The 13,693-nt window shown below is 38.6% G+C and overlaps 1 protein-coding gene across 1 annotated transcript in view; it reads left to right on the top strand.

The window, feature by feature from the left end:
• LOC149301090 (CUB and sushi domain-containing protein 2-like) overlaps positions 1–13,693 on the top strand; it is a 364,690-nt gene that overhangs the window by 282,408 nt on the left and 68,589 nt on the right. The window contains exons 19-25 of the mRNA XM_089484609.1: positions 265–381; positions 611–826; positions 3,119–3,307; positions 4,728–4,897; positions 5,429–5,585; positions 7,948–8,139; positions 8,787–8,913. Coding sequence (XP_089340735.1) covers positions 265–381; positions 611–826; positions 3,119–3,307; positions 4,728–4,897; positions 5,429–5,585; positions 7,948–8,139; positions 8,787–8,913 — 1,168 coding nt within the window. The remainder of the gene's footprint in view (positions 1–264; positions 382–610; positions 827–3,118; positions 3,308–4,727; positions 4,898–5,428; positions 5,586–7,947; positions 8,140–8,786; positions 8,914–13,693) is intronic.

Below are 13,693 nucleotides of genomic sequence, written 5' to 3'. Positions count from 1 at the left end.
ATCTTGGGCATCCGGAGGGAGCTCTCAGGACACTTAGCCAGTCTGGTATTTTAAGCATCATGGGACTACTCCTTTTAACGATGATTCGTTAAATAAACCCATTAACAGTTTTGCAAGTACACCACTAAGATCTTTTAATAACTTGGGGTGTATCCCATCGGCCCGAGGCGGGCTGGGCCGGGGACTTGAATTCTGTATATTAGGACAACAAGCATGTTCAATATCCAATACCAGCTCACCTCCTAATGCATCTTCTCCTTTCAGCTCTCTGTGGAGGTTATATCAAGGGTTCCAGTGGCACAATCCTATCCCCAGGGTTTCCTGATTTCTACCCCAACAACCTCAACTGCACATGGGTAATAGAGACATCACATGGCAAAGGTAAGCTTTTCAGTATTATCTCTTGTTATAACAGTTTGGTCCTAAGAGGGTCTGACTCCTTAAATTTACCTACAAAACATGCTGCTGACTTTACTACAATGGGACTGTGTCACTTCATTATGTCATTGCCCTTGCCACGCTCCAGAATTATTCTTTAAAAATACCCTCAAGAAAACAATTACAAATAAGACAAAAAATTGAAGTCTAGTATTTTCTCCTTTGTCTGCAGGTGTGTTTTTCACCTTTCATACTTTTCACCTGGAAAGCAGCCATGACTTCTTGCTGATCACAGAAAATGGCAGCTTTACTCAGCCTCTGAAACGTCTCACAGGGTCCCGACTACCGACCCCCATTAGTGCTGGTCTCTATGGAAACTTCACTGCCCAACTCCGCTTTATCTCTGACTTCTCTATGTCCTATGAGGGATTTAATGTAACCTTTTCAGGTAAAAAAAAATAAAATAAATATTTGTTTTATTGTGTACATTTTTGTTTTACCAAACCACATAATTGTTGGTATCATTTTAATATGCTTTCAAATATCTATTAACCCCTTAACGTCTATTGAAAAATAACAAAGGTACTGCATTCAACCATGCAAGTCAATGGAGCCCAGCTTTCTAATCACAATGTGATTAGTACAATATAAAAAAAATATGGAAAAAAAAAAGCTTAAAAAAAAAGTGGTAACATTTAAACTATGCATCAGAAGAACCATCCAGTTCCATCAAACTGTAAAAAAAAGTCCAAAAAGAATAAAATAGAAAAATAAAGTTTATTATTATGGGAAAGCGAGAAAATTAGCCCTGTATCTTCCCAAAAATCTTGACATGGAAAGGGTTAAAGTAAAAGCATTTGAAATACCTTGGGGTGTCTGGTTTTCAAAAATATGGTTTGATGGGGTAAATTGAATTAGCTGGCTTCAAAGATGGCCCTATTAGGACATGGGCGCAGTAGGACCGGATGTAAAAGTTCCAAGTAAAAAAAAAACGCACTTCCTAAATTTACAAACAACCCGACAAACCCATGCATGGGTGGTATCACTGTACTCCGGAGATGTTGCTGAACACATACTGGGGTCTTGTTTGAAAGTGACATATATCAGGAGCTGTAAATCCATACCTGAAGCACAATTTTTGTGATAAAAAACACAAAACAAACTACTACCACAAAGGCTGGTAGTAGAATTAGTGCATGGAAAGGGTTAAACTACCAGCATTTGAAATACCTTGGGATGTCTAGTTTTCCAAAATATATGGTTTGATGTGGTACATTGCATTGGCCAGCTTCAAAGATACCCAAAATAGCACATGGGGCAGAATGACCAGATTTGGAAAAAAAATGGTTTTGAAATAGCAAAACGCTTCTTGTACTTATTGCCCAATAACTTGCAGAAAAAAGCAAGAAAACATTGAAAAATTGGGTATTTCTAAACTCAGGACAAATGTATTTAAAAGGTTTTTTCATTAGCTTTTTTGGATGAGTAAAAGATTTTTCAAACAAAAGTGAGAAAAAGTTTTTTTTACATTTTTCATCATATTTTATAATTTTTTTATAGGAAATTAGATAATATGATAAATAAATATAATAAAATGGTATCTGAAGAAAGCCCTTCTTGTCCTGAAAAAAACCAATATATAACTTATGTGGGTACACTAAATAAGTGAGGAGAAAATTACAGCTAAACACGAGCACCGCAAAAGTGTTAAAACAGCCTGCAAAGGGTACAAAAAGTAAAAAAACAGCCTGGTCCTTAAGGGGTTAAGCAAAGCTGTCAAAATGTTTATGGTTGATCATTAAGTACCATTCAGGCTTGACCTGTGAGGTTCTGAATAAAAAATGTTACACATTATGAGTTTACAGGAGGTCATTGTACAAAACATAACACAACCAACAAAAATAGGTATACAGCGCTAAATAACACTGTAATTTGTTCATCTTTATCTATGTTGTTTTACCTAAATATGTTTTATTTTACCAACTGGTCATTACTAGCAATATGTTCTGTGATTTTTAAATATTGTCATATCGCTCTTTTTTTGAGATGCTCATTCTGCACCATGTAAACAGAATGATCATTGTAATAATGTGTTAGTTACTGGCACTGAAGGGTAATGGACAGGACATGTAATCCTGATTTCATCCCTTGTGAGAGTCACAGCCCTCATCCCTTTTAGACTCGTTCCTGTCTCATCCTGCCTTGATGTTCATACTTAATTTCCCTGTGACGGATACAAATGTTCTGCCCTGGGCTGTGTGTGTAACACTGCTGTTCTGTATACAATGCATTCTCTCTTCTAATTATACGTCCCTGACAGTTAGCATGTATCATTTATTGTATACAGTACAGCCGTCATCTTATGCAGATCGGCACTATAGAACAGGGTCTTTTCTTCCGTCAGCAAAAGAGCTTACATTCTAGACTTTTACTTCCGCATTTCCAGAATATGCCAAGTGGAGGTGGATTTGGAAATAGGAACTAGATCAGGATAGAAGTTATATATATATATATATATATATTCTGATACATGTATAAAAACACCAGGGCTTTCTTTAAGCCAAGGTAAAAAAGCAGCTGTTATATATTCTTCTAAGGGCCACAGCGTGCCCCCTATGTGTCTAATAGAAACAGTGGGCCTGTCAACAGAAAGAATAAAAAAATGGAGACACTAAACTGAGTTGAAAGGGGGGTGAATAAAACAACTTTAGATACATAACCCCTAATTTATTAATTACAGAGTATGACCTGGAGCCGTGTGATGGACCCGAAGTTCCAGCCCACAGCATCCGTGATGGTCCCAGCTTCGGTGTGGGGGACTCCTTGACCTTTTCCTGCAGTCCGGGATACCGTCTGGAAGGAGCTTCCCGTATCACCTGCCTGGGAGGTAGACGGCGTGTGTGGAGTTCGCCTCTCCCAAGGTGTGTTGGTAGGTGGTCCTGTGCTTTAATTTTGCTTTGTTCCTTTACAGATAGAGGTGGGACGGGTGGGTTTGAGAACGTAGCACCTACTCAGAACTGGAGCAAGGAGATTAGGAGTCACGCAAAGATTTCCAAGGCATATGTTAGGCATTGGTGCAATCCAGCAGAATAGTACAGTATTGGGGACTGGCGTTTTGCGGCAGGAGTTCTTAGTGATTTGGGCTTGTGCAATACATAGACACGCAATGTTGCCTAGGATATCTATCAGTTTAAATGCCTTGTGGATTTTCTGCTGTCTTCCTCCTTCTGCTGAGAGGGCATATATATTATTAGGTAAATACATTAGTTAATGCCTCTATATGTTTCCTATTACCACACCATTAAACGAGCCAGCCTTATCTTCATAAAATAATTTTATACTTTGTATTTCTCGGTACTCGTCTCTGATGCTGTTGAACTAAATTCCCATTGTTTTCTCTACTCCACCCCCATGTCAGTAAATACTTAATAGGGGGGGGGTAACTATTTCTATATTTCCTTCGGTACAATTGATCTGCACAGACGGGGTTAATATTACAGCAGCACCAGTTAAACATCGCAGTTCAGTGTTCTACAGAGGATAATGGGAAGTTCTCACTCAGTAATATGTGCAAAGTTTCTCACAGCACGGCTAAGAGCCACTGTTCATGCAGCAAGACACAAGTCAATCCGCTGTGACAAGAATCAGAAAAGGTGTGAGGCTGTAACAAGTTGGCAATACAATGTGTCACTGACTTCTACTCCAGCAGACAGAAGTTAATGCCACAAAGCTAGAGTAATGCACAGAAAAATCATAAAGCAGTATTCTTTTTGCCTGCACCTACTGGCGCTGCTCTAGCACGTACAAGAATCTTTGCATGGCTTGTAGAGGTTCATAGTTTATCTGCGGCTTTGGTAACATAGCATGCTCTTTATAGAATGGTTTAGCTGCCTCTCAGAAAAATAGAAAAAGGTTTAGTAGTCTTTGCAGAAAGATACAATGTGGTAGATGGAGGTCATTTTGATCAAATTAACATGGATGAGGGGTACAAGAACATAATAGAAATTTGGGTGAAGGGATCTACAAAAATATTGCCTGGTAAAGTTGAGTTTACAGGAGTATTATTTCTTCCAGCTGGTGGTAAATGTGTGAAAGCTAAGCCATAAAATGAGCTAGAAGGAGGATTGACAATGTGGAGAAGCATTTGGAGGCTCTATGTATTTGATAATGTGGCTTTACACCTATAATCCTGGCCTTTTATACTGGATAATGTAATGGGGTCCAGATATAGTCTTTCTAGTCACATAGGTGGAGCATGCATGGTGGTACTAGAAATAAGCCCCTCTCCCTTTCATGTTTATTTGGTGGACGCATAAATCTTAACCTGGTTCTTTTTCTTTTTCTCACAGCCGAGTGTGGTGCGTCAGTCACTGGGACTCAAGGCGTCTTGTTGTCTCCAAACTATCCAGCCAACTATAGCAACCACCATGAGTGTATCTACTCAATCAGGAGCCAACCAGGGAAGGGCATCCAGCTTAGAGCAAGAGCTTTTCACCTGCAATCTGGAGACTTTCTAAAGGTTAGTCCCTTTAATTGTTGTGTTTGAGCCTATTTAGCGCTTTACATTATTAATTTAGTTTTATTGGTATTTGTTCTCATTCATGTTGCAATATTTGTAAAGTCTTTTTTAATAACATTCATTTATACATTTCAGAAAATTGTAAGCCGTGGTCATTTATGTTGCTTAAATTACTAAGGATAGTAAAAATAATTAGCAAACGCATTCTATGGGAATGTACATTATTTTGATATGAAACCATCATAGTGAGTGCCAGGGTTTGGATCGTTACAATTAACAGAGAAGGACAGGGACATAAGGAGTTGGAGGAGGTCGGAAGGAGGCTTATTCGGAAATATGGGGGTCTGTAACAGGTTACGTTGATGAGTTCCAAATTTGAGGGGTCCTAGCTGTGTGGCTAACAATTAACTAGCTTATTGTTAAATTAACGAGAATAACTTCTCAAGTGACTTGAAGAAGTTATGTGTTAAGGACACTGAGAAGGACCTAGACACAGCAACCTCTGTTATAACTATTTTTCTCATTTCTCAGGTGTATGATGGGCATAATAATTCTGCCCGGCTTCTTGGAACTTTCAGCTACTCGGAAATGCTGGGTCGGAGTCTGAACAGCACCTCCAGCGCTCTGTGGTTGGAATTCATCACAGATGCTGAGAATACCAGCAAAGGGTTCGAGCTGGTTTATTCCAGTGAGTCTGACACAAACCTCTGGATCATTTTCCTCTTTGATGCCCCCTTTCCATATACTATTACCCACCAATGTTATGTGATGCAAATCCCTAGGGCCTGTACATTGCACATACACACACACATGCATTTTCTCTTCCCATTCCCTAATCACATCAAGCAAGCGACATGTCTTTTAGTTTGAAGATTTTCTCCCAGCCGCTGTAGCTAATTGTAGTTGTTCACATGTAAAGCACAGCGCCCGTTAGAGGTTTGTCTCATTACGAGCTGTCTTAAGAGGATCATATTGGAAAAGGCAGACACGTTTGTCCTTATTACAGGCTTCTCGTTATCGGATCAAAAGGTGTCAAAGCAGACAATTCCTGTCACATTGTCCTTGTTACAATATGTTCTCCAGTAGGCTTTTGTGGAGAGGATACATAACGTAGTGCTGGACAAGAAAATACATGTGTGTGTAGATGTAGATAATGTGTTAGAATTGATCAGATTATATAAAAATTCACACCGTGCACATGGGAAGTTTATACATTTTGACCATGTTAACACATTTCCATCTTTGGTAAACAAAAGCAAACTGGTTTGGAAGTGGTTTGGAAGTGGTATGGAACGTGTTAGTGACACTAGTCGCCTATATTTAGCAGTAAACTGTCTGTCGGTGCTGTCTCTGTACATTGGCATGTGTTTGCCTGTGTATCTCTCCCCCTTCTCTGTCCATCTTTCTTGGGTTTATCTCTCACTTGTGTTTGATTTTGACATATTGTCATTTTTTTGTTTGTTCCTGTGTATGCGTCTCTTTCTGCATCTAGTTAACTTCTTCTGTGTTTCGGTGTCTTCAGGAAGCTGTCAAACCATCAATCTTACTCTAGAAAGACATTTTCTCTACAATTTTCTAAATAGAAAACATTGTTGGTTGTTTCTTCGTGGTTCTTGTTAGTTGTTTCTTCGTCGTTCTTGTTAGTTTACAGCTGTTTAAAAAGTCCAAAATCACAACTTTTCCATCACTATTACAATGTCAGTAAATGCAAGCACTGGAACTTCCCCCGTAAGGTCCACTTTTATCCCAGAAGTGAAATTGCTTGGTATGATGTACCCTAGAAATCCCTTAATAGCTATACAGTTACATTACATGATTTTATTGTTCAGTAGCCTTTAGTGATAAGAAATGTGTTCACGACAAACCAAAAAGACCTGACGCAGTTGACTGGTGGTAAGTGGAAGAGAGTCAGTGAATAACAGATGTCACCTATCGCAGTTTTCCTCCCCGGGCATCAAGGTGGGGGTAATTTTGAGTTACAGAGTGCACGTAGTCATTTATTTTGTGGGCCGCAGTGCTTTAAATGACAGAGGGATTTTTTGTGGACTCAATATGTTTGTATCCAAAAACCTTTGCCTTCTAAAATGGTAAATGAGTCCCCTGTCGCCAATTTCCACTATGACTTGACTGACTCAACCACCACCTAGAGATGTAAAATTTCTGGAAATTTTGAAGCCATGGAAAAATATGTATTTTTTCTGTGTTTTTGTTTTAACTGAAATAATTATTTTCTTTGTACCTTCAGTGATTTAAACAAATTAGAAGCATGCAATGTGTTCCGTATCCCTTAGATTTACCATATTTATTTTCAGTTTTCAAGCTAGACAAAAGGAAAATATATTTTCTCATCTCTACCACAACTTGCATGACAAGCTCGATAAATAGACTTGACAGGGAACTCCATGATCTCATCGACAGGAGGCCAGCAGTGTCTAACTCAACAGCCACATGACTCTTCACAAACAAAATATGCTCTTCGACATGGTCTGGTTGTTCAGTCTTGGGTAAAGTCAGTCGAGTCACCAATGGAACGCAACTGGAGCCTTGGTGAACAGATGAATGAATAATATAGGAGTTGCATCTTCCTATGTGTTAATGTGTCATTACAGATGTGTAAACAGTTTCTGGTTAGATTTTTAAGGTTTTTTTTAAGTGTTTAAGATTTTTATTAAACTGCTGGATGGCTGGTGTTTCCATACTGAGCATGTATTATCACAACGCACATGATTCGGTTATACATCACTTTACACGTGTTTCCCATTGCGCTGAATATTTGATATTTATCTGCATGTTATTATTTACCTCTGTGCGTTATTAAATCTCTCTGTGTGTTATTATATCACTCTGCAATATGCCGCTGTCCCCTCTGGCCATCTCATAGGATATTGTGACTAATCTGTCATTTTGCACAGTGACACTTCCTGGAGTCACCAGGCTTGGCTTTAATTGCAATTATCCCCCGTGTGACAAAGTGACAGTGCCGCAGGGGGACAGGTCAGTCCTGCAGCAGCTTCACATCTCCGCTCTCTGTCCTTGTCTCGACACTGCAGGTTTTGAGCTGATTAAATGCGAAGACCCTGGGACGCCACAGTATGGCTACAAAGAGAAAGACGAGGGACATTTTGCGGGAAGCTCGGTGACTTTTAACTGTGACCTTGGCTATAATCTCAGAGGCAGCCGCGTCTTAGCGTGTCTGACCGGCGAACGTAGAGTGTGGGATCAGCCTCTGCCAGTGTGCGTAGGTACGAGAAGCAGCTATATCACCATATTACAGCAGGAGAAATGACTTTACAGTGCAAGTGAACAAAGCAAAGGTTATCCACTTCTGTTAATGAATCACTACCTGGAAAACACTACGGGCTATTTTTAGAAAGAGAAACCTGAAACAGTTTTTGCTAAATTTGGAGTCATCTGCATAAATGTGGAGAAAGCACTTTGTCGTCTCTGTCGTTTTGAATATTCAGCAAAAATGATGGTCAGTTTTTAAACGTAAACTCTAAATTATAGTTTACATTACTTTTCTCCAGAGGTTGATGATCTCCCAGAAAACTCCTGTTCAGTCTAGGTGTCTGAACATTTGCATATGTGGTAGTTTATAGTACCAAAGGAGCAATATGACAAAATGTGTCGTTAAAATCTAGGGGTTCAGAGGCTTGTGTGATGTAAATACAGTATCAGTTACTACAGTGTAGAGATTTCAACATTCAAGGGAGCGCTTAAGGCTAAAAGGCACAAATAACAACATCAAGGCACAAATAACGTTTCAGGTTTAATAGCAAACTAGATGGACCTGACACGATGGGCTTAATGATTGCCATCCGTCATCAAATTCTATATGTATGTTTAGCATTTATTTAGCATCATAGCTTATCTTTCTTTTTGTGTCTAGCTGAATGTGGAGGGGTTATCCGTGGAGAGAAAATAGGCAGAGTGTTGTCCCCTGGGTATCCTGCACCTTACGATCACAATCTCAACTGCATCTGGATTGTAGAAGCAGACGCTGGCTGCACAATTGGGTGAGTGGAGTTTAGTGTATACATATATTGTGTATGTTTCAATTTACATGCAAGACTTGTGCCTTTAGATTCATACAAAGTTGAATTTTAGCAAAATTTTCCAATTTTATTAATTCGTATGAATGCCTGAAAATTACGATGGAAAGCTCTGAATGTTCTTTAGAATTATGTTTTCCACGTTTACTCCTCTGCTTCTTGTTCTCTGCTTTATCTCTTTCATCGTTTTCTACACTTCTTCATTATTCTATCTTCTGCTTCTCCCAGTCATCCACTGCATTACCCAGGCCTCCTGGATCACTTCAGCATCAGAGCGGAGCCTTGGCCCGCGCACCACAAGGACAACCTCTCCCATGCTTGGCGGTTATCCCCGTGGTGTGTGCCGAGGCTCCTCCCTGATGCGGCAGTGCTCCAGGAGGCCTGGGTAACACAGGGGGTGGCCAGAGAAGAAAGAAGAAGCAGAGGACAGGAAAAAGAAGGAGAAGAGGCAGAGAAAAAGAAGGGAAACTGTGGAGACACATAGAAGATAGGGAGGGAGGGAGAGAGAGAGAGAGAATGAATTGTTTTGGTCCATGTGCACAAGTCTAGTTTATACTAGGACTGTAACCAATATGTGATATGTTATACAGCACCATGTGGAAAATATGATAATAATTACATTCTCTTGTCTTGTCTTGGATAATTTACATTGTATTATTGTTTTGTATGATCTGACAAAGGAGGCAGAGCTATTCTATTTTTCTTGGTCATGCAATGATTAAAGTATCTTTAATATTCAGACCAATGAGAGGCTCCAAATCACTGAAGCAAAAGTCTGCATTTACCAGTCCTAGTTATAAGTTTGCAAAGAAAAAGTAGTAAAGCAATGTTTTTAGCATTAAATGTTTTTTATTTATTACAGAAATGTATGTCTAGTGTTCTTACCTTAAAAATATTTTTTCTGTGATGGAAAAGGGTATGTGTGAACCCACTACCCCCCTATATCAATTGACAGAAAAGGTAAAGGACTGTGGTCTAAGCCACACACACACACAGTGTAGCCGTGTATAAAACGCATTCCCAAGGCAAGTTCTGTAGGACAACAGAGCTGCTAAGAGCCACATCACACTGTAGACAGACTGTCTCCAGAGATCAGTTGTGTGGATGGAGCTGAGACAAGGGTTATCACTCCCTGCCTGGAGAAAGAAGAACGTGACCTGGGGAAGCAGAGCTTCAACCAGGACACCATGTGGTCCATGTACCACACCTGTCATTTTTCAATCCACTTTAATTATGGACTAATTTTCTTATTTCGTCTCGGCTCCTTTTTGTCTCCACTAACCTTTTTATGTCACTCTACAATTCTCCACAAAATTGTTCTGGCCTAATGTCCTTACATGCATCCCAATGTATTTAATATAATTATTCAAGTTAATTAATTAAAATAATTATTTTAATAAATACATTGATAATGGAATAAGGAGTATATATATGTACAAAAAAACCTTGCTGCCAGGAATATTTTCTCTGTGGAGCTCTGTTTTTTAATTTAATTTTTTTTTTAAATCATTATATTGGTTCCAAATGAGGGTGTTGTTATTAACCTTCAGTAGCATACAGTGTCAGATTCACATGAGCAATCTAGGATATGGGCTTTCTCTTGATTAAATGAAGCAGATATATAAGATTTATGGGATAATAAGAAGAAGGGAAACATGTTTTTTTATTGCTAATTAAGACTTTTACTGCCAGAGGGAGCCTTGTGTATAGCCAAGCAATGTCTCTCTCCCTCCTATGTATCACCTTGCTAAGTCAGATGGAGTGTTTACTTGGAATTCAGATATCGTTATAATATACCACAAAGGCAAAAAGCTTTAAATCTCCTATGGACATACGATTGATGGGCTGATTATATTATCACTGGCTTTTCAAATGTCCCATTCGCTTTGTAAATGAAGGACTTTAGGAATAGTACTGGAATTCCTCCGCAGATCCTACCTACCAAGGAACTGAACAATTGAATTTCAGATCAGGCCCACTTATTACTTTTCACGAGGCATAAACTGCGTGTGACGGACGGCAGAGGAAATGGAATAATTTGTTAGGAAATTTATTCCATGCCGAGCGGAGGATTCGAAGGCCTTCCTGTGGAATGAGTGATTTCATTTTCTTTTTTAACCCACCGGCAAACTGGAAGGCTTGAAACGCTCCTTCTTAAGATTAATATTAAGGGACACAGGATATACAGCTATCAAAGGATTATAACGTTCCTTTATCATTATTCTCACATCTCAGTCTCCGTCTTCATTAAGTTTCAAATTGTGTGTACACAATATCCACATATCAAAAATGGAAGCTTGCAATGTGATAAGGAAATTAAACCCCCTTTCCTTCCCTTTAATGACAATAAAAAAAATGTTGCTTGGCTACATTTTGTCTTTTTAACATGATGTAATTAATTATATATTAAAAGAATGCGTGTCTAGTAGTGTCAACTTAACCAAGTGCTTAATTCATTCCAGAAATCAAGGAACCATACACATGCAGTTTTCCTGGAAAGAAATATAAAAAATATATTTGTTTGCAAACATTTTTTACGAAAAAACTTTACTTTACTTTTTTTCTCGTCATGAAAATATCTAAACGCTCCTGTGAGATTTCACAAGAAACTGCAAATGAATTTTTCCATTTGGAGTTCAGGGAGTATCTCAGCTAGTTACCTGTGTGTAATCTATCACCCTCTGTTCATTTTACGCTGCTTCATTTCACACAATGTTACGGTTCCTGGATTATTCTTCTTCACATACTATTTCCTTTTTATTGGCGGTTAACCTCAATATAGATGCACCCTCTTTATCAAGCACAGAATAGACAAGAGAGGACATTAGGACGTTTTATATATATATGTAGGTATAGCAGAAAGGTTTCTATTTCGTATATTTTCAATGGACTTCATTCATATGCAGACCTGGAGGTATTGATATTTTGGTGACATTTCCTCCTCAAACAACTCACTGAGCTAATGCTTTATGGTAATTCCAATGAAGTCTTATTTATCTGGTCAAGTTCTTTCCCCCACAGAATTTAAAAATGTCAGTGTTTCTCTCGTTGCCTGGGCTATTGTGTTATTTACCACGAACAAGTATGTCAAGGATTCAGTATACTCACATATAGTGACAAAAATGTTAACTGTTGTTAGTAAAGTTTCAGTGGAAATAAAAGCTGTGATGGGAATTGAGAATAAAGTCATTCAGATGGTCTAGTGTGACACACTTCTTTTTTGTTCTCAGGGGGAATAGACCATATGTAATAGTAATTAAGGTTGAAAAAAAGTCCAAGTTCAACCCTTCTACCTATCCTTCCTGCCTTTAATCCAAAAGAAGGCAAAATGCCCAATTAAGCCATTTTAGGACAATGTATTGATGTTTATTTTATAATTTATAACCCTGTATGTTCTGCTTTTCTAAAAAGAATATCAGGAGTCTCTTTGATGGAATCCATTATATCGATAGCACAACCTTGGCAGTGGATTCCATAACTTTGTTGCCCTTAATGTAAAGAATTCCTTCCTTTGTTGTGTATGAAATCTTCGGTCTTCCTGTCACTAAGGATGATCTTATGTTCTTTGTACACTTTTGTTAATCAGCAGGCCACTGGAGATTCTTTAAATTGACCCTGCACATATTTATACAATGTTATAATATCCCGTCTAAGATTCCATTTTTTCTAGCGTATAGAAATGCAACTTTTAGATCTTAGATAACATTCTCCAGTCCCCTTTTTCTTATTCCATAATGTGCTTTTTAAGGACCCTTGCCCAGAATTGCACCGCATATTCATGGTGAAGTTTCACCATTGACTTGTAGAGAGACAAGATGAAATCCTCCTTCTGTGAATCAATACTCCTTTTTATACATGCCAATATCTTATTGGTCTTTGCAGCTGCTGACTGGCATTGCACACTGTTGTTTATGATTATTCATAAACCATAAGTCCTTCTCCTTGGTATTTTTTCCCAGATAGATACCATTTCAAGTATGTGTTTCATTGTCAATATTTATTTGCTACTTGCCTGCGAATATATTGTACTCAGGGATATGCCTCTGGGATAATTAGTATTTAAGGAATACTAGTTTAAAATTCTTCGATTTTACCCAGTACCAACTGGGGAAACCAGCAACCTAGAAGTTCCATCGCCTTTGAGGTCACTTCCCTGTAGCTAAATGAGTTTCTGTGATTCGTGCACAAGGCGCTTCTTGTTTAAACATTAAGACAAATTAAACAGGCCGGGTCAGAAGCTCCCTCTGGAGCGGGGTGTCACTGTCACTTGAGGTTGAAGGGACAGTCTGGGGACAGGTATTTAGACTGTTGTCTGTTTGAATCTGCCGGTTTAATTTCAGTGACTTAGTTGAAGATGAAATCCCCTTTGCTCTGTCTGAGAATATAAGGCACGATTGGATCCAATTTTGGATAAAAGTCCTATATAAATGCAAATAGATGTCTCGGCACAATGTATGCTAATCAATGACAAAGCTACCGGAGATATGACAGCATGTAATAACACACGAGCACATTTCTTTATTATTATTTCTTCTGTGATGTAAGACAGCCCTGCATCAAAGGTCTGATAACGTATGCATGTCTCACACGAAAGCCTGCGTTTTCAAATCTAGTGTCTTCTATCTCAGATTTGTGCTTTTATACTTCACACAAGAGGACTGCAGACCAGGAACAAAAGTAAAAAAAAAAATAGCATTACGGCTTTTAACCATTATAAAAGAGCTTTATAGAGGCTATTTAAGTG

The sequence above is a fragment of the Sceloporus occidentalis genome, unplaced genomic scaffold, assembly GCF_023333645.1.
Source record: "Sceloporus occidentalis isolate IW3139 unplaced genomic scaffold, rSceOcc1.0.p SCAF_22, whole genome shotgun sequence".
NCBI classification, from domain to species: Eukaryota; Metazoa; Chordata; class Lepidosauria; order Squamata; family Phrynosomatidae; genus Sceloporus; species Sceloporus occidentalis.
The sequence above is the reverse complement of the archived record's forward strand: the minus strand, read 5'-3'. Positions and strand labels throughout refer to the sequence as shown.